Source organism: Agelaius tricolor, unplaced genomic scaffold (assembly GCF_023055355.1).
Source record: "Agelaius tricolor isolate 1412-34295 unplaced genomic scaffold, bAgeTri1.0.p SCAF_29, whole genome shotgun sequence".
Classification (NCBI taxonomy): Eukaryota; Metazoa; Chordata; class Aves; order Passeriformes; family Icteridae; genus Agelaius; species Agelaius tricolor.
The window spans coordinates 6,287,978-6,303,318 of NW_027269289.1; the positions used below are offsets into that span (position 1 = coordinate 6,287,978).

At 47.9% G+C, this 15,341-nt stretch overlaps 1 protein-coding gene across 1 annotated transcript in view; it reads right to left on the bottom strand.

The window, feature by feature from the left end:
* Positions 1–4,912: 4,912 nt before the first annotated feature.
* The window catches only part of POU2F3 (POU class 2 homeobox 3), a 49,154-nt gene continuing 38,725 nt past the window's right edge, over positions 4,913–15,341 (bottom strand). Inside the window, 8 exon segments of the mRNA XM_071449474.1 lie at positions 4,913–4,952; positions 6,013–6,145; positions 7,256–7,322; positions 8,423–8,584; positions 10,238–10,374; positions 11,659–11,800; positions 12,879–13,061; positions 13,220–13,302. Coding sequence (XP_071305575.1) covers positions 4,913–4,952; positions 6,013–6,145; positions 7,256–7,322; positions 8,423–8,584; positions 10,238–10,374; positions 11,659–11,800; positions 12,879–13,061; positions 13,220–13,302 — 947 coding nt within the window.

A 15,341-nucleotide genomic window follows, 5' to 3' on the forward strand; every position in this document is an offset into this window, starting at 1 on the left:
ACAGGGATGCTCGGAGCGGAGCCGCGAGCCCCGGGGCAGGAGCGGGGCCGGGCAGGGCGGGCAGGGAAGGGGAACGGGGCGGGGGAAGCGGGAGCAGACGCTCGGTACCTCCGCCCAGCCTCGGCTCGCCCGGCTGGAGCCGTCCCGGAGAGCGCCCAGACTTTATTTTGGTTGGGCGTTTTCCTCTCTGGTGATGGAGAATAAAGCTGGGTCAGGCTGGATGGGAGGTGCTGGTGCTCTTTATCTTCTTTTCTTCCTTTTCTTTTTTTTTTTTCCTATTGTTTTGCCGAGTGTCCTGGAGTCTTCTTCCAATCTTTCTGTCAGATGGGAGTGCAGGGAGCACCTTTGTGCGGATTGCAGGGAGGGGAGGATGAGAAGGGACTCAGAGGTGACGGAGAATAAAAGCTGGATCAGGCTGGATGGGAGGCGCTGGTGCTCTTTATCTTCTTTTCTTCCTTTTATTTCTTGTTTCTATTGTTTTGCCGAGTGTCCTGGAGTCTTCTTCCAGTCTCTCTCTCCCAGAGAGCGCCTTTGTGAGGATCGCAGGGAGGGGAGGATGAGGAGGGACTCAGAGGGTTCGGGGCGGGCTGGGAGTGGTGCCGGACACTCGGTGCTCGGGGAGATGTGACACAGAACGTGCAGAACAGGATGAGTGAGCCAGGAGCTGAGCTGGGGCCAAGTTCATGGCTGGCAGTGAGTAACCAGGACAGGGCTGTGCTTCTCCCAAGCCCTGCCAGCCAGCTCGGTGTCAGCACTGTGTCATCCCTGACTCAGTTTGCTTTGAAATCTCACACTGAAAATCTCACTGAAATCTCACACATTCCCCAAAAGAACCCAAATTTCCCCTGCAGCCAGAGCTCCGCACTGGGAGTGAAACCACTGAGAGCACAAGAGCCCTTCCCAGTGAGATCTGCCTCCCATGTGTGCTGCACTCCACAGGATGCTCCTGTGAGTTACACACTCAAATATCCTTTTAATTATATTGTAGATTATAGGTTGTTCTTATATCTGAGCTAAACTTGCTGATTTTTGTCTCCTTTTCTAGCATTTTGAAGCAGGATCCCCAGCAGAGAAAGGGGATTCCACTGCAGTTTGAGCATCTGTAAAGCTGAGCCTGAATTTAAGCTCAAATGTTTTATTGGGCTGTTAGGATCCATTCCAATTCTACCAGAGCTGGAAATCCCGAGGCTGTGAGCATCAGGAACGATGAGGGAACTTGGTGACATCATTTGAGTGCTGAGAAATGCTCAAAATCTCCCTTCAGGCCACAAGGAGACCTGGGAATGACAAGGAATCTCCCCACAGCTTGCACTCCCTCTCCTCACAGGTGGAAATCAGAGGAGGAAAGAAATAAATAAATAAACAATAAAAAAAATTAAATACCAACAAAAAAATTGTTAATTTTCCAGTTTTCCCCAGCCTTGCTTGAAGTTGGGGAGTGCTAAATGTTAATTTATGAGGTAGCCCAGGCACAGCAGCTCTCCTTGGAGAGGGGCAGGCACATGGAGCACGGGGATGCTCCAAGCACATTCCCTGGGGAATATTCCCCAGCTTGCACTGCCCCCCTCTCCTCACAGGTGGAAGTCAGAGGAAGAAATAAATAAATAAACAATAAAAAAATTAAATACCAACAAAAATTTGTTAATTTTCCAGTTCTCCCCAGCCTTGCTTGAAGTTGGGGAGTGCTAAATGTCAGTTTATGAGGCAGCCCAGGCACAGCAGCTCTCCTTGGAGAAGGGTGGGCACATGGAGCACGGGGATGCTCCAAGCACATTCCCTGGGGAATATTCCCCAGCTTGCACTCCCTCTCCTCACAGGTGGAAGTCAGAGGAGGAAAGAAATAAATAAATAAACAATAAAAAAATAAATTAAATACCAACAAAAATTTGTTAATTTTCCAGTTCTCCCCAGCCTTGCTTGAAGTTGGGGAGTGCTAAATGTCAGTTTATGAGGCAGCCCAGGCACAGCTGCTCTCCTTGGAGCGGGGCAGATGCTCCAGGCCCGGCTCAGGAGGTCACCGAGTTCCCAGAGGGAGCAATTGCTCCCTGCATTGTTCCCTGTGGCCGTGGGAGATGACTCCTGCTCCTGGAAAGCTGGAATTTCCTGCTCTGCTGATCTGGAATCCCTCAGATGCTCCCCTGCGAGGCTGGAAGCGTTCCTGGCTGCCAGGGGAACGAGGCTCCTTCCCTTCCAGCTGCAGCTTTCTGTGGAGCAAACAAACTGCTGCTGTTTGTTTTCCCACTCGGGGCCAGTTTATCAATAAATCCCAGGGATCTGTCGTTGTGTTTGTAAACTTTGGGGAGGAGATGAACCCTCAGGATGTTTTTGCTCAACGCCTGGCACAGCTTGGCCTTGATCTCAGCGGAAATATTCACGTGCACGTGCTGTTATTCAGCTTTTAACACATTGGTGGTTTTCCTCCCAGTTTTTTGTTGTTTTTTTTTTTTTTTGGAACATTATTCCAAAATTCATGCAGGTGGGAGCAAATGACTTGGAGGAATTCCTGAGAACTAAATGCAATGGCTTCGAACAGAAGCCAAATTTGGATTTGAATGTATCTTCTCAAGGCTCTAAGAGCATGTGGATGTACAGTAAATTGTAAATAGATTATTGGAAATTGCAGATTTAACTTTATTTTTAATCTCTTTTGATCAAGGGGCTCAGAAACCCCTGCAAGCCTGGACCAGGTCACTTGACTCTGAAGGCAAAATACAAATTACAGCTCAGCTGCCAGCAGTTAACTCAGGAATTCCTGGGTAAAACATGCAGGCCAAGGTTATGAAGACAATCAGTGCTCACTGCTGAAAGAATTGCTGATAATCTATGAAATAATTTGAGATTTTCACAGTAGAAACAAGCTGGAAACTACAGCTGTGCTGAGGTCTGGGTTAATAAATGTCCTCGGTGATGGGTGGCAGGAGAATCAGCTGTGATGTTCATCATGCCCCAAATTCTGCTGTTTGGCACAAATTGAGCACTAGGAAAAGGAAATTGGATTTTCATCACCATTGCCTATCAGGGATCAAGTCCCTTCTCCAAGGTCATGCAGGAAGTAAAATAAGACAGAGTGGCCCAAAGGTTCAGAGCAGTGTTTAAATTTGTCCTTATCTGCTAATCTTAAATATCCATATCAGTCAAAATTAACTAAAAATACAGGAAAAATAAGAGTGGGATTGTAACCATAACTTTCATGGGGATGGGCTGTGAAAATTGACTTTTCCTTTGGAATCTTATGGAATTCCCAAACACTTGCACACACCAAACTCAAGCAATACTAAGTGAACATAAAAACAGAGAACAGAAAATAAATTCCTTCCAGCTTAAAGACCAGAGGGCACCTCACTAATAGCTTGTTATTATTTACTATCAGATAAAACCCCAAAAAAGAGGAAAATAAATAAAAAAGAGAAGGTCAAGACTCATTTTCATCCCATTCATTTGTGTAAATCAACACAAATCACAAATTTCCCCCAAGGTTTCCAGCAATAACAAGGCCTGGACACAAGTTTTGCAAAAGACAATTTTTTTTTTGGTTGTTTGTTTGTTTTTTTTTTTTTTAAAGGAAAAAATAAGAAGGCTCTAAAATACTTAATTAAAAAAAAAAAGGAAGAAATAAAACAAAAAAGCACCTTTAGAAAGGGAGCAGGAGCAAAGCAAGTGGATGGGGAGCCTGGGGCAAACCAAGGCTCCCACCCAGCCACGGGGCTGCGGTGAAATGAACTCAAACCTCGGCTCAGTTTGGGGGCTGTGCGTGACAGGAACAGCAGGAGGGACCCTCCTTCCTTTCTGGGGACCTCTGGGACGGGATGGGGACAGAGAAAAGACAGAGACAGAGAGAGGAGAGTCCTGCACAGGAGCCCTGCCCGGGAGGATGCGGAGCTGCAAGCGGAGGAGCCATGCGGGGACAGCTGCAGGGACAGTGCCACCGTGGGGGCTTGGCCAAGGGGACAGTGTCACTGTGGGGGCTGGGGAAGGGGGACAGTGCCACTGTGGGGGCTTGGCCAAGGGGACAGTGTCACTGTGGGGGCTGGGGAAGGGGGACAGTGTCACTGTGAGGGCTGTGGGCAGGGGGACAGTGTCACTGTGGGGCTGGGGAAAGGGGACAGTGTCACTGTGGGGGCTGTGGGCAGGGGGACAGTGTCACTGTGGGGCTGGGGCAGGGGGACAGTGTCACTGTGGGGCTGGGGCAGGGGGACAGTGCCACTGTGGGGCTGTGGGCAGGGGGACAGTGTCACTGTGGGGCTGGGCAAGGGGACAGTGTCACTGTGGGGCTGTGGGCAGGGGGACAGTGTCACTGTGGGGCTGGGGAAGGGGGACAGTGTCACTGTGGGGCTGGGGAAAGGGGACAGTGCCAGTGTGGGGGCTGTGGGCAGGGGGACAGTGTCACTGTGGGGCAGGGGGACAGTGTCACTGTGAGGGCTGTGGGCAGGGGGACAGTGTCACTGTGGGGCTGTGGGCAGGGGGACAGTGTCACTGGGGCTGGGGAAGGGGGACAGTGTCACTGTGGGGCTGGGGAAGGGGGACAGTGTCACTGTGGGGGCTGTGGGCAGGGGGACAGTGTCACTGTGGGGCAGGGGGACAGTGTCACTGTGAGGGCTGTGGGCAGGGGGACAGTGTCACTGTGGGGCTGGGGCAGGGGGACAGTGTCACTGTGGGGCTGGGGCAGGGGGACAGTGCCACCGTGGGGGCTTGGCCAAGGGGACAGTGTCACTGTGGGGCTGGGGGACAGTGCCACTGTGGGGCTGGGGAGGGCTGGGCTGCAGTTTGAGTCCCTGCACGGCCCCGCTGCTGCTGCTGGGGGTGCCTGGCGCGGCGGGCCGGGGAAGGCACGGGGAGGCCCCGAGCATGGCCGTGGGTGCTGCTGCACGGCCTGGAGGCAGAGCTGCTCTCGCCCTGGCTGCTGCACGAGGTCTCAGTGGAGGTAGGTGGGCTGGTTCCATCGGTACCAGGAGCTGTTGGCAGCACGGAACAACAAAAAGTTTCACCTCGGAGCAAAAATCATCCGGATTTCCCTCTCAACCTCGTCACAGACGTATTTTGTGAAAAATCCTTTTGCCAGGACCTTTTCTCCGGAGCTGAAACTTCTCAGCTTGCTTTGGAATGTGTTTTGGAGAATTGTTTACCCAGCATGTGAAATTGTTTTTACTTGATGACCAATGACAGCCACCTGTGTCGAGGCTGTGAGCAGTCACAAGATTTTATTGTCATTCCTTTCTATTCGTTGCTGGCCTTCTGATGAAATCCCTCCTTCTATTCTTTTAGTAAGTTCTAATAGATCAGTTTCTTTTAATATAATATATATCATAAAATAATCAATCAGCCTTCTGAAACATGGAGTCAAGATTCTCATCTCTTCCCTCATCCTGGGACCCTCAAACACCGCCACACAACCTGACCTTGGTCAGCACCTCCTGCAGAAATCACATCCTGAGAATCCCAGGATATCCTCAACTGGAAGGGACCCACCCTTTTTTCTTTTTTCCTTGACACAAAACCTTTCAAACCTTTGGTACATTTAAACCTGGCATTGCATTCTGCACAGAACCTATTTTTCCAACATGTTGGATCAAATTCTGAAGCCTGACCGCTTGGGTCAGACTCTGATAGCTTTCACAAGAAGCAGTTTTGGTTTTTTTTCCTCTAAGAGCCACAAATTAATAGATTTTGAATGAAGACAGGAATGGGACACTTGCTAGCATTTAAAATCTGGATTCAAATCCATATTTTACAGGCTGGGTCTAGCCCACAATCCAACTCATTTGGCAACGCTTTCTCTTCTAATTGAGATATCTAGTTCAAATTCAAATATCTTGTTCAGATATCACCAAATCCAACTTCTGTCCCCCAACAATCCCACCCTGTCCCTGGGAGGCCACACGTGGAACTTCACACAGGAACACTCCACACTGCTGGAATCCCTAAGGGTTTTCCTGTTCTTCCTGGAGATCCCAGGGTTTTCCCCGATGCCCTGGGTTGGTTTGGGTTTTTTTTTTGTGGGTTTTTCTGCCTTACCCTGAAGAGTTGAAGCCAGAGGAGTTCATGGCAGCTTTGGAGTTGCTCTGGGCTGTGCCGGGGCTGCTGGCATGGAGGGCACTGCCAGGGGAGGAGGGCCTGCTGGAGTTCCCTGGGGAGCACGAGGATGTCACTGCATGGGACAGAGCACGGTGAGCCTGGCATCCCCTCCTGCCCCAGCATTCCCACCCCGTGGCTCCCTCATTCCTGCCCTGGGGAAGGGTGGGGACCCCAGGAATGTCCTCGGTTCCTGTATCTGGGAATCTCAGGTCTCCAAGGAGAACTGACTCTGACCCACCCTTGATCTGGCTCCTCTGATTCCCTGCCCTGGGCAAGGTGAGGAACCCCAGAAATGTCCCCTGCTCCTGTATCTGGGAATTTCTGGTTTCCAAGGAGATCTGACTCTAACCCACCCTTTCATCTGGCTCTAATTCCCTGCACTGGGGAACCCCAGCAATGTCCCCTGTTCCTCTATCTGGGAATCTCAGCTCTCCAAGCAGATCTGACACTGCCCCATCCTTTATCTGGCTCCTCTGATTCCCTGCTCTGCCCTGGGGAACATGGGGGACCCCAGGAATGTCCCCTGCTCCTGTATCTGGGAATTGCTGGTTTCCACAGAGATCTGATTCCAACCCATCCTTTATTTGGCTCTTCTGATTCCCTGCCCTGGGCGAGGTGGGGCACCCCAGGAATGTCCCCTGTTCCCTATCTGGGAATCTCAGCTCTCCAAGCAGATCTGACACTGACCCATCCTTTATCTGGCTCTGATTCCCTGCCCTGGGGAACATGGGGGACCCCAGGAATGTCCCCTGCTCCTGTATCTGGGAATCTCAGCTCTCCAAGGACATCTCACTCTAACCCACCTTTCATCTGGTTCTTCTGATTCCCTGCCCTGGTGAATTCCCTGCCCAGGAATGTCCCCTGCTCCTCTACCTGGGAATCTCAGCTCTCCAAGGAGATCTGACTCTAACCCACCCTTTATTTGGCTCCAGTTGTGCCTGGCTCCCAAACCTGACCACTCCAGCCCAGGATTCTGTGGGAATGTTCTTCTGCCCAGTGTTTTCCATGTTTTTACCCCACCCCACAGCACAGCTGGGCTGTTCTCTCCCAGCTGTGTGGGGACCCTTTCCCTGGCCACAGCCAAGGCTCTGATGGAGATTACCCTGCAAATGTGACCCAGAAATGCGGGAGGCAGGGATTAAAGGGCAAAGGAAGGATGGAAGGGAGGTTCCCCAAGGCTCACCAGTCCCAGGCATGGTGCTGTGCACTGGATTGACGGAGAGGGGCCCCAAGGAGCCTGAGGTAGAGACCTGGGCAGGAACAGAGGCACTGAGAGGGGAGAAATCACATCCTGCACTCCTTTCACAGCCCCCTGGAGCGTGCTGGCCCCCAGGGACACACCACCCACACACCACCCACAGCCGGGGCTCTCCTGGGCATTCCCAGTCCAGGATGCAATCACATCCCCCATTAATTTGGGAAAGATTTTTCTTCATCAATCCCAAGGGGAAAAGCTTTGGGATGGCATCATGATTTGACTAAATTATCCTACAGTTAAACTAATCAATTCCTACAATTAAACTAATCAATTTCTTTCCAGTGTTTTCAATAAACAGAATTATCACTTAATTGTTATAATTCAGCTGATTGTTTTCAATAAATGGAATAATAAAAAATGTCCTGGGTGAGATTCCACTCAGGCAGCTGAACCTCAAGTCCCTCACCCTCCCTTTCTTGGGAAAGATTTTTCTTCATCAATCTCAAGGGGAAAAGCTTTGGGATGGTATTAGGATGGTATTATGATAATTTGACTAAATTATCCTAATCAATTCCTCCTAGGAAACTTTTCTTTCTAGTGTTTTCAATAAACAGAATTATCCCTTAATGAATTGTTCTAATGTAGCTGATTGTTTTCAATGGATGGAATAATAATAAATTATATATATATATAATAAATTTTATATTTTTATATATATATATATATATATATAGGGATAGCATCATGATTTGACAAAATTAATTATCCTACAATTAAACTAATCAATTCCTCCTAGGAAACTTTTCTTTCTAGTATTTTCAATAAACAGAATTATTATCACTTAATGAATTGTTATAATTTAGCTGATTGTTTTCAATGGATGGAGTAATAATAATTTTTATATATATATATATGTACATATATATATATAATGAAAAAATATATATGTACATATATATAAATATAATAATAGTGATAATGATAATGATGATGATGATAATAATAATAATAATAATAATAATAATAATAATAATAATAATAATAATAATAATAATATACACATATAAAAAATATATATGTACATATATATAAATAAAAATAATAAATTCTGGGTGGGATTCCAGCCAGGTGGCTGCATCCCAGGCCCCTCACCAGTCTGGAGTTGTAGATGGGTGATTTGATGGGGGATGGCATGGGGCAGCTGATCCGCTTCTCCTTCTGGCGCCGGTTGCAGAACCAGACCCGAACCACTTCCTTCTCCATGGAGAGCTGCTCTGCTATCAAGGAGATCTCCTCTGAGCTGGGCTTGGGGTTCTGCTGAGAGAGGCAGCAGGTTAAAAAGCCCAAAAAAACCCAATAAATCTGCTCTGAACTGGGTTTGGGGGTCTGTTGAGAGAGGCAGCAGGTTAAAAAAGCCCCAAACAGCAGAAGGAGACCTCTGGGCTTGGGGTTCTGCTTAGAGAGGCAAAAGGTTTAAAAGCCCCAAAGAACACAAGGAAATCTCTGAACTGGGCTTGGGGTTCTGCTGGGAGAGGCAGGAAGTCAAAAAGCCCCAAAAAGCACAAGAAAATTTCTGAACTGGGATCTCTGGGTTTGGGCTCTGCTGAGAGAGACAGCAGGTTAAAAAAGCCCCAAAGAACACAAGGAAATCTCTGCACTGCAATCTCTGAACTGAGACCACTGGGCTTGGGGTTCTGCTGAGAGAAGCAGGAGGTTAAAAAGCCCCAAAAAGCACAAGGAAATCTCTGCACTGGCATCTCTGGGCTCGGGCTTTGCTGAGACAGGCAGGAGGTTAAAAAGCCCCAAAGAGCATCAGAGGCTGCTGGGAGGACAAGGGTGGGGTTGGCTGTGAGCTGGGAGGGGACAAAAGCTCTGTCTGAGTCCGAGGGTAAATATTTGGGTGAGAGATTATGTTCTGTGAAGCACAAAGTGCCTCTGGTTCCACATCAGCCCTCCCAGAGTCAGGGGGGAGATGAGTCACAGCTCCTGCCCCTGGTACAAATCTCTTCCCTCTTTGACCTTCACAGCACCAAAATCAGAGCTGGGCTCACCTAAACCTGGTGGCCCTGCCACCATCCAGGGGACAGGAGCTCAGAAAAGTCACTGCCTCCCTCTCCCTTTTCTCATTAAAAAAGGGAAATAACAGAGCCCACCCTGCCCTCTGAGCAATTTATTGTCATTCCTTTTGTCTCTGTGGGGTTTGCTCAGAGCTGGAGCTCAGGAATGTCAAAGCTACCTGGCACAGAGGTAGATAATATAATCTGCCAAGGTAATATTCCCATTGCAGAAAATGCCTTCTACCACCTAGAAATGAGCTGCTAAAATGATCTGATGCTGACTGAGCAAGTTTTGATATGAGGGAGAAACCAAGGGAAAACAAGCTCAGGAACAGTTTTGATTTGAGAAATTTCCAACTTTAGTCCTGTTGATTAAAGTTCTCTGATGCCTGTAGTGATTTTTCTTGAAATTCTTGGAGCTTAAAAAGTAGAAGGGTTCAACTTTTGAATGGGTTCAGGAAAAATATTTGGAGCAACAAGTTCTGGGGTCTCAGAAGAGCTGCTCGATGGGGCACTGTGGCCACAGAGCTCCTGTGACACTTCTGCAACTCACAAAGAAAAGAGTTGGGTGCAGAGATATAAATACATATATATATATATCAGCTTTGGCCCAGTGGGTGATAATGGGGAAATGTGGTGCTAAAATTATAAATCCCTTAGAATGACATTCAGCAAGGAAATAATTGGGAATTTCTTTGGGTTTAACACTTTACCTGTTAGCTCCTTCAAGCATTTTTAACCCACTCTCAAATAATAGGGAATTCCTTTGGGTTTAACACTTTTTGCTTCTTCAAGCATTTTCTAACCTGCTATCAAAAAATACCCCCCAAAAAAACCTCTTTTCTTGAGAGGACTCAGTGCCACAGGCCTGCAAATGCCAGGCTGAGGGAGAGAAGGATTTTCCCCTCACATCTTGGAATCTCTTCTCCAGCGTGGAGCGGATGTTGGTCTCAATGCTGGTCCTCTTCTTCCTTTTCCGTCCAAACATCTCGTTCACTGAGGGGTAGGAATTGGGGGTGCTCATGGAGGAATCCAAAGGAGCAGATTCTGGGGAAAGAGGGAGGGGAAAATGAGATCTCCAAGAAGATAATGAGTTATTTTCATTCCCAGATACTTCCTGTGAAAGTATCTGGTGCCTTCTAAAACAGATTAATTAAATTAATTTAAAGGTGCCTTCTAAAATAGATTAATTGTTCCTGCATTGTGGATCCTCCCTCTGATGATGATTAAAATTGCTCCAAATCCATCAACGAGCTTGCCCAAATCAAAGAAGAAAAATGTTTTAACCCACACACCGTTTTTCCTTTGTGAGCCTGATCCCCAGCCTGCTCTGACAGGGACCAGGAGTGTTCCAACAATTTCATTTCCCACAGAAAAGGATGTGACCAAAGCATTTGGCTCGGGTGGCTGAGATGTGACCAATGGCTCAGACATCCTGGAGGGTTGGGTGAAGCACGAGGCTGACGTGAGGTCAGCACAGGACACCACCCCAAACCCTGGGAATTCCCCTCTCAGTGAAATCCTTCCTTTCCAGCTGCTCCCCTTCTTCTCCAGCTCCCACAGCGAGGGGCTCAAGGGGTTTGGGGCTCCTGGATGGATCCTCTCCTGCTGCTGGTGATGCCTAAGGTTTCAGATTTTGTATTTTTCAGATTTTCAGGTTTTGGCTTTTCTATTTTTCAGGTTCTGTGCTGCTTTAGTGTGTGGGTCTGGGTTCACATCAGGGGATGCTGAGCTCTGGGCACAGAGCAGGGACACAAAACAATTCCTGCTCCAGCTGGGCACCAAGGACAAATGATCCAAATCTCAGCCCAGGAGCACAAACCCCGTGGGCTGGAGAGAGAAAAACAAGGATGGGACTGCAGGGGCTAAAGCTGGAATGGGACAATGAACTGCAAGATGCAAATGGAGCAGAACTGATCCAAGGGAGAGACCCCGGGAGCGCTCGTGCATTTTGGGACCATTTTGGTTCATCTTGGGTGCATTTTGGGGCCATTTTGGTTCATCTTGGGTTCATGTGTGACCATTTTGGTTCATCTTGGGTTCATGTGTGACCATTTTGGTTCATCTTGGGTTCATTTGGGACCATTTTGGGTTCATTTTGTGACCATTTTGGTTCATCTTGGGTTCATTTGGGACCATTTTGGGTTCATTTTGTGATCATTTTGGTTCACCTTCGGTGCAGCCCTGCCTGGGCTGTTGTGCTGCCCAAGGTGGATCCATTGAGGAGATCCTTTTAATAAATCCCTGCTTTATTCTGTAGCTCTGTCCAGCCTCTGCTCTAGGGCAGCCTTCCCAAGGCATGAGTGGCATTTCTGCCTCGCTGTCACCCACCTGCATCACTGAGCCACTTCTCCAGCAGAGGTTTGAGCTTGCACATGTTCTTGAAGCTCAGGTTGAGAGCCTCGAAGCGGGAGATCGTGGTCTGGCTGAAGTCATTCCCGTAGAGCTTCCCCATGGCCAGGCCAACGTCCCCCTGCCAGGGACACCCAAACCCCACAGTGAGCACAGGGAAACCCCTCCCAGCTGTCCCAGCCCCAGCAGAATCACAGAGGCACAGAATTACCCAGCCTGGAGAGGACCTCTCAAGCTACACCAAGGGAAATTTAGGTTGGATATCAGGAAAAAGTTTTTTACAGCAGGGGTGATAAAGTTCTGGAATGTTCTGCCCAGGGAGGTGATGGAGTCACCATCCCTGGGGGTGTTTAACAAAGCCTGGATGTGGCTCTGGGTGCCAGGGTTTAATTGAGGTGCTGAGGCTGGGTTGGACTCGATGGTCTTGAAGGTCTCATCCATCCTGGTCATTCTGTGACTCTGTGACCTTTGAGATCACCCAGTCCAACCTATGACCTAACACCTCCTCATCAAATAAACCACGGCACTGAGTGCCACATCCAGTGACTCCACCACCTCCTAGGGCGGATGAGTCCAGAGCCCAATCGTTCTTTCAGTGAAGGGTTTATTCCTCTTGTAGCCTAAACTTCCCCTCAGGCTGTTTCCAGGATAGCTTCAGCCTTGTTTCCATGACCTGCCCGCCAGGGAAAGGGGATTTATTCCCCCCAGGAATCTGCCCCCACCCCTGAATATTGGAAAAGGTGCAGACATCAAGGTTATGGTGGTGAGGTGCTAGGAAGGGTTTTTCTCTTCGTGAATTTGGAAGGGAATGCTGCAAAATAACCCAAATTTACCTAACCCAGCCTTCCCTTCACCCACAGATGTCACCCTGGTTTTTTAAAGATTTTCTAAGCCTTCTGATGTTGACATTCTTGTAGTGAACTTTCTCACACACTTTCTGTAAATAACTCATTGCTTTGCATTCTTTTATGGAGGAGGAGAAAGTTGATGGGCTGTTGGTTTGAGCAGTGTCATTGGAGAGGTGGCACTGTCACCCTCCAATCCACTGTCACTTTTAGAAGACTATAAATGTTAAAACCAGAAAATGAACTTCCCTTTTCCCTCACCTTGAGATCAGCGCTGTGCGCTTGTGTTTTTTCCTGCTCTATAGCGACACCCAGCTCTGCCCCAAATTCCCCCCATCCCCTGCCCTCTCTCACCTGTGTGAACCCCAGCTTGATCCTCCTTTGTTTGAAAGTCTTTGCAAACTTTTCCAGCTCCTCCAGGTCGCTGGGCTCCTCGGAAGCCCCAGCTGGGGTCAGGTGCTTCGCCACTTGCAGGTGCTGGGGGACGTCCAGGTGGGGCTCAACCGAGGAGCCAGGCAGGCCAGAGCGACCCACAGCCTGGCCAAAACACCCCAAAAAAAGATGCTCAGAGGCACAAAAAATAGAAAACCAAACCATTTCCTGGGCTATCTGCCCTCCCTGAGGCAGCAGGGGGAGTTTGGCAGTTCTTACACACGCTCAGGTGTGTTCTTACCCACGCTCAGGTGCGCTCTTACCTGCGAGGCCAGGCTGGGTCCGGGCTGGGAGAGGAGGAGGCTGCCCTGCTGCTGAGGGAAGGAGAGGAGGTTTGGCTGCAAAGCTGAGGAGATAAAAAGAGAGACACTTCTGGTCAGTGAACACCCCCAGGAAAGCTCGGAGGGGGAAGCTCCATTTGTTATTTCTTGCCCAAAATACAAGAATTTCAGCCCTTAGGAACGTGTCTGGCTCTGAGTGGATTATGAGAAATAAAAGGTTCTTCCCGTGGCTTTTTAGCCTGTAAGGGGTCATTACACTAATGGTAGAAGTGAAATATCTCATTTGCTGATCCCTGCGTGTTCACTTATCACACTCAGGCATTTTAGAGACCTCTAATCTTGATTTTAGGTGCCAAGCAGCTGAGAATTTTCTACATCCTTCCTGGGGATTTCTCTCAGTTCTTAATTATTGTAGCTCTTAGAAAAATGGACATCTTATTTCCAATATAAGCCCTTGTGACTCCAACTTTCAGCCACTTGATCTTGCTAAAAAAACCCTGATCCTGCAGCTAATCTCATGAGCCCTCCCACTCTGCTCTCAATTCTACATTTCATTTTCAAATGTCATTTGGAAGCCTTCTGACCCCTTCTTTCCTACCCTACTGTATTTCAAATAAATTGAATTTCTTTCAGAACGTCGGAGCTGACACGAAATGATGAAAGGAAGAAAGAAGGGAAATCCATAAACCCAACAAAAACTGGGATTTATGGGGAGGGTGTAATTGTTTCGTTGACAAACTGCCAAGTACAAGCCTATATCTCTTAGAGGGAATGTCCTACAGGATTAGGTTGTGTAGTTCCCTAGAAATTTAGTTGGTTTCAAGTCCATTGTGAGTGAAACCTATAGAATTTAGTGAGGATTTATAACCTTGCTCAGAGCAGTCAATACATTTAATTGATTATAACTGACAATTACAGGGAGATCCGTAGAAATTTATGGACTTCTGCTAATAAAAAGGCAAACAGATAATCTCCAAAATCAATCACTGCCCCCTCTCTCTGCCTTTTCTTATTTAATTTAGATCTGATGTGCAAAATCCCATTTATTTACTTAGGCTGGGGTTGGAATAAGCTTTCCCTAACACTGGAACAACTTCAAATTTCAAATCCAGGCTGGTAATGAGGTGCACATTTTTAGCAGAGCAGGTAATTAATCACTGCAATGGCTTTGCCTTGGGACATGGCAGATGCTCTGTCATTTGGAGTCTTTAAAATCATGATTGAACACCTCAGCTCCAGCTCTGAGGGAAATGAAGGGCTGGATTCAGGAATCACCGGTCTGACAGCTGAGATGAAGATTTCAGCAGCAATATTCAGGCTGACAGGATTCCCAAAATCTCTGTGGTTGTTCATCCCCACCTTTACAGGCTCTCCCACCCCTGACTCAGGTGTTTGGGTTTTACTGGGAGTGAGGAATAAGAGCTGGGAATTTATCTGACAGCTTCAAAACACAAACAAACTAAAATCCATATCCCTGTTGGAAAGGTTCATCCCCCTGCCAAGCCCTTTCGGCAACAAAATCCATTTATGGACCCACAGTCCAAAATCAGGAGACACTCAGAGCATTCTCTGAAGGCCCCAGGGAAAATTCTGGAATATTTTCTGCCTTTCTTCAGGAGGAAGAAAACTCCACCTGAACCAAATTTCCTCTCCATTTTCACTCCCCACTGGCTGCGCATGCATGTGGCAAAAGGATCATTAAACCCTGGCAATCAGCCATGCAAATGGAAATGTCCTGCACAAAATCCAGCTCCTGGCCAGAATATCCAGCCCTGGTCAAGCCTGGAACTGGAAGGGGTGACAAGCAAACATAGCTGCCAAAACAAGTCACTGAACAGATAAATTCCAGCCTCTCAAAGGCAGCAAGTTCTGCTTTGCGCTAAAAGATGTTTATTATTCATGAATAAAAGCAAGGCAGCAAGGAATAGATTGTCCTGACCGTATTTCAAACTAACAAATTCAAAATTATTTGTAAATATACATCAAGTATCTTTATCCATCACTCAGTGTCATTTGGCAGAGAGCAGAATTTATATCTTGTCAGGAAGAAATAAATTCCCCACTTGATTTTGGAGTGTGTGAGCCAGAGGGTTCAAGCTGCGGA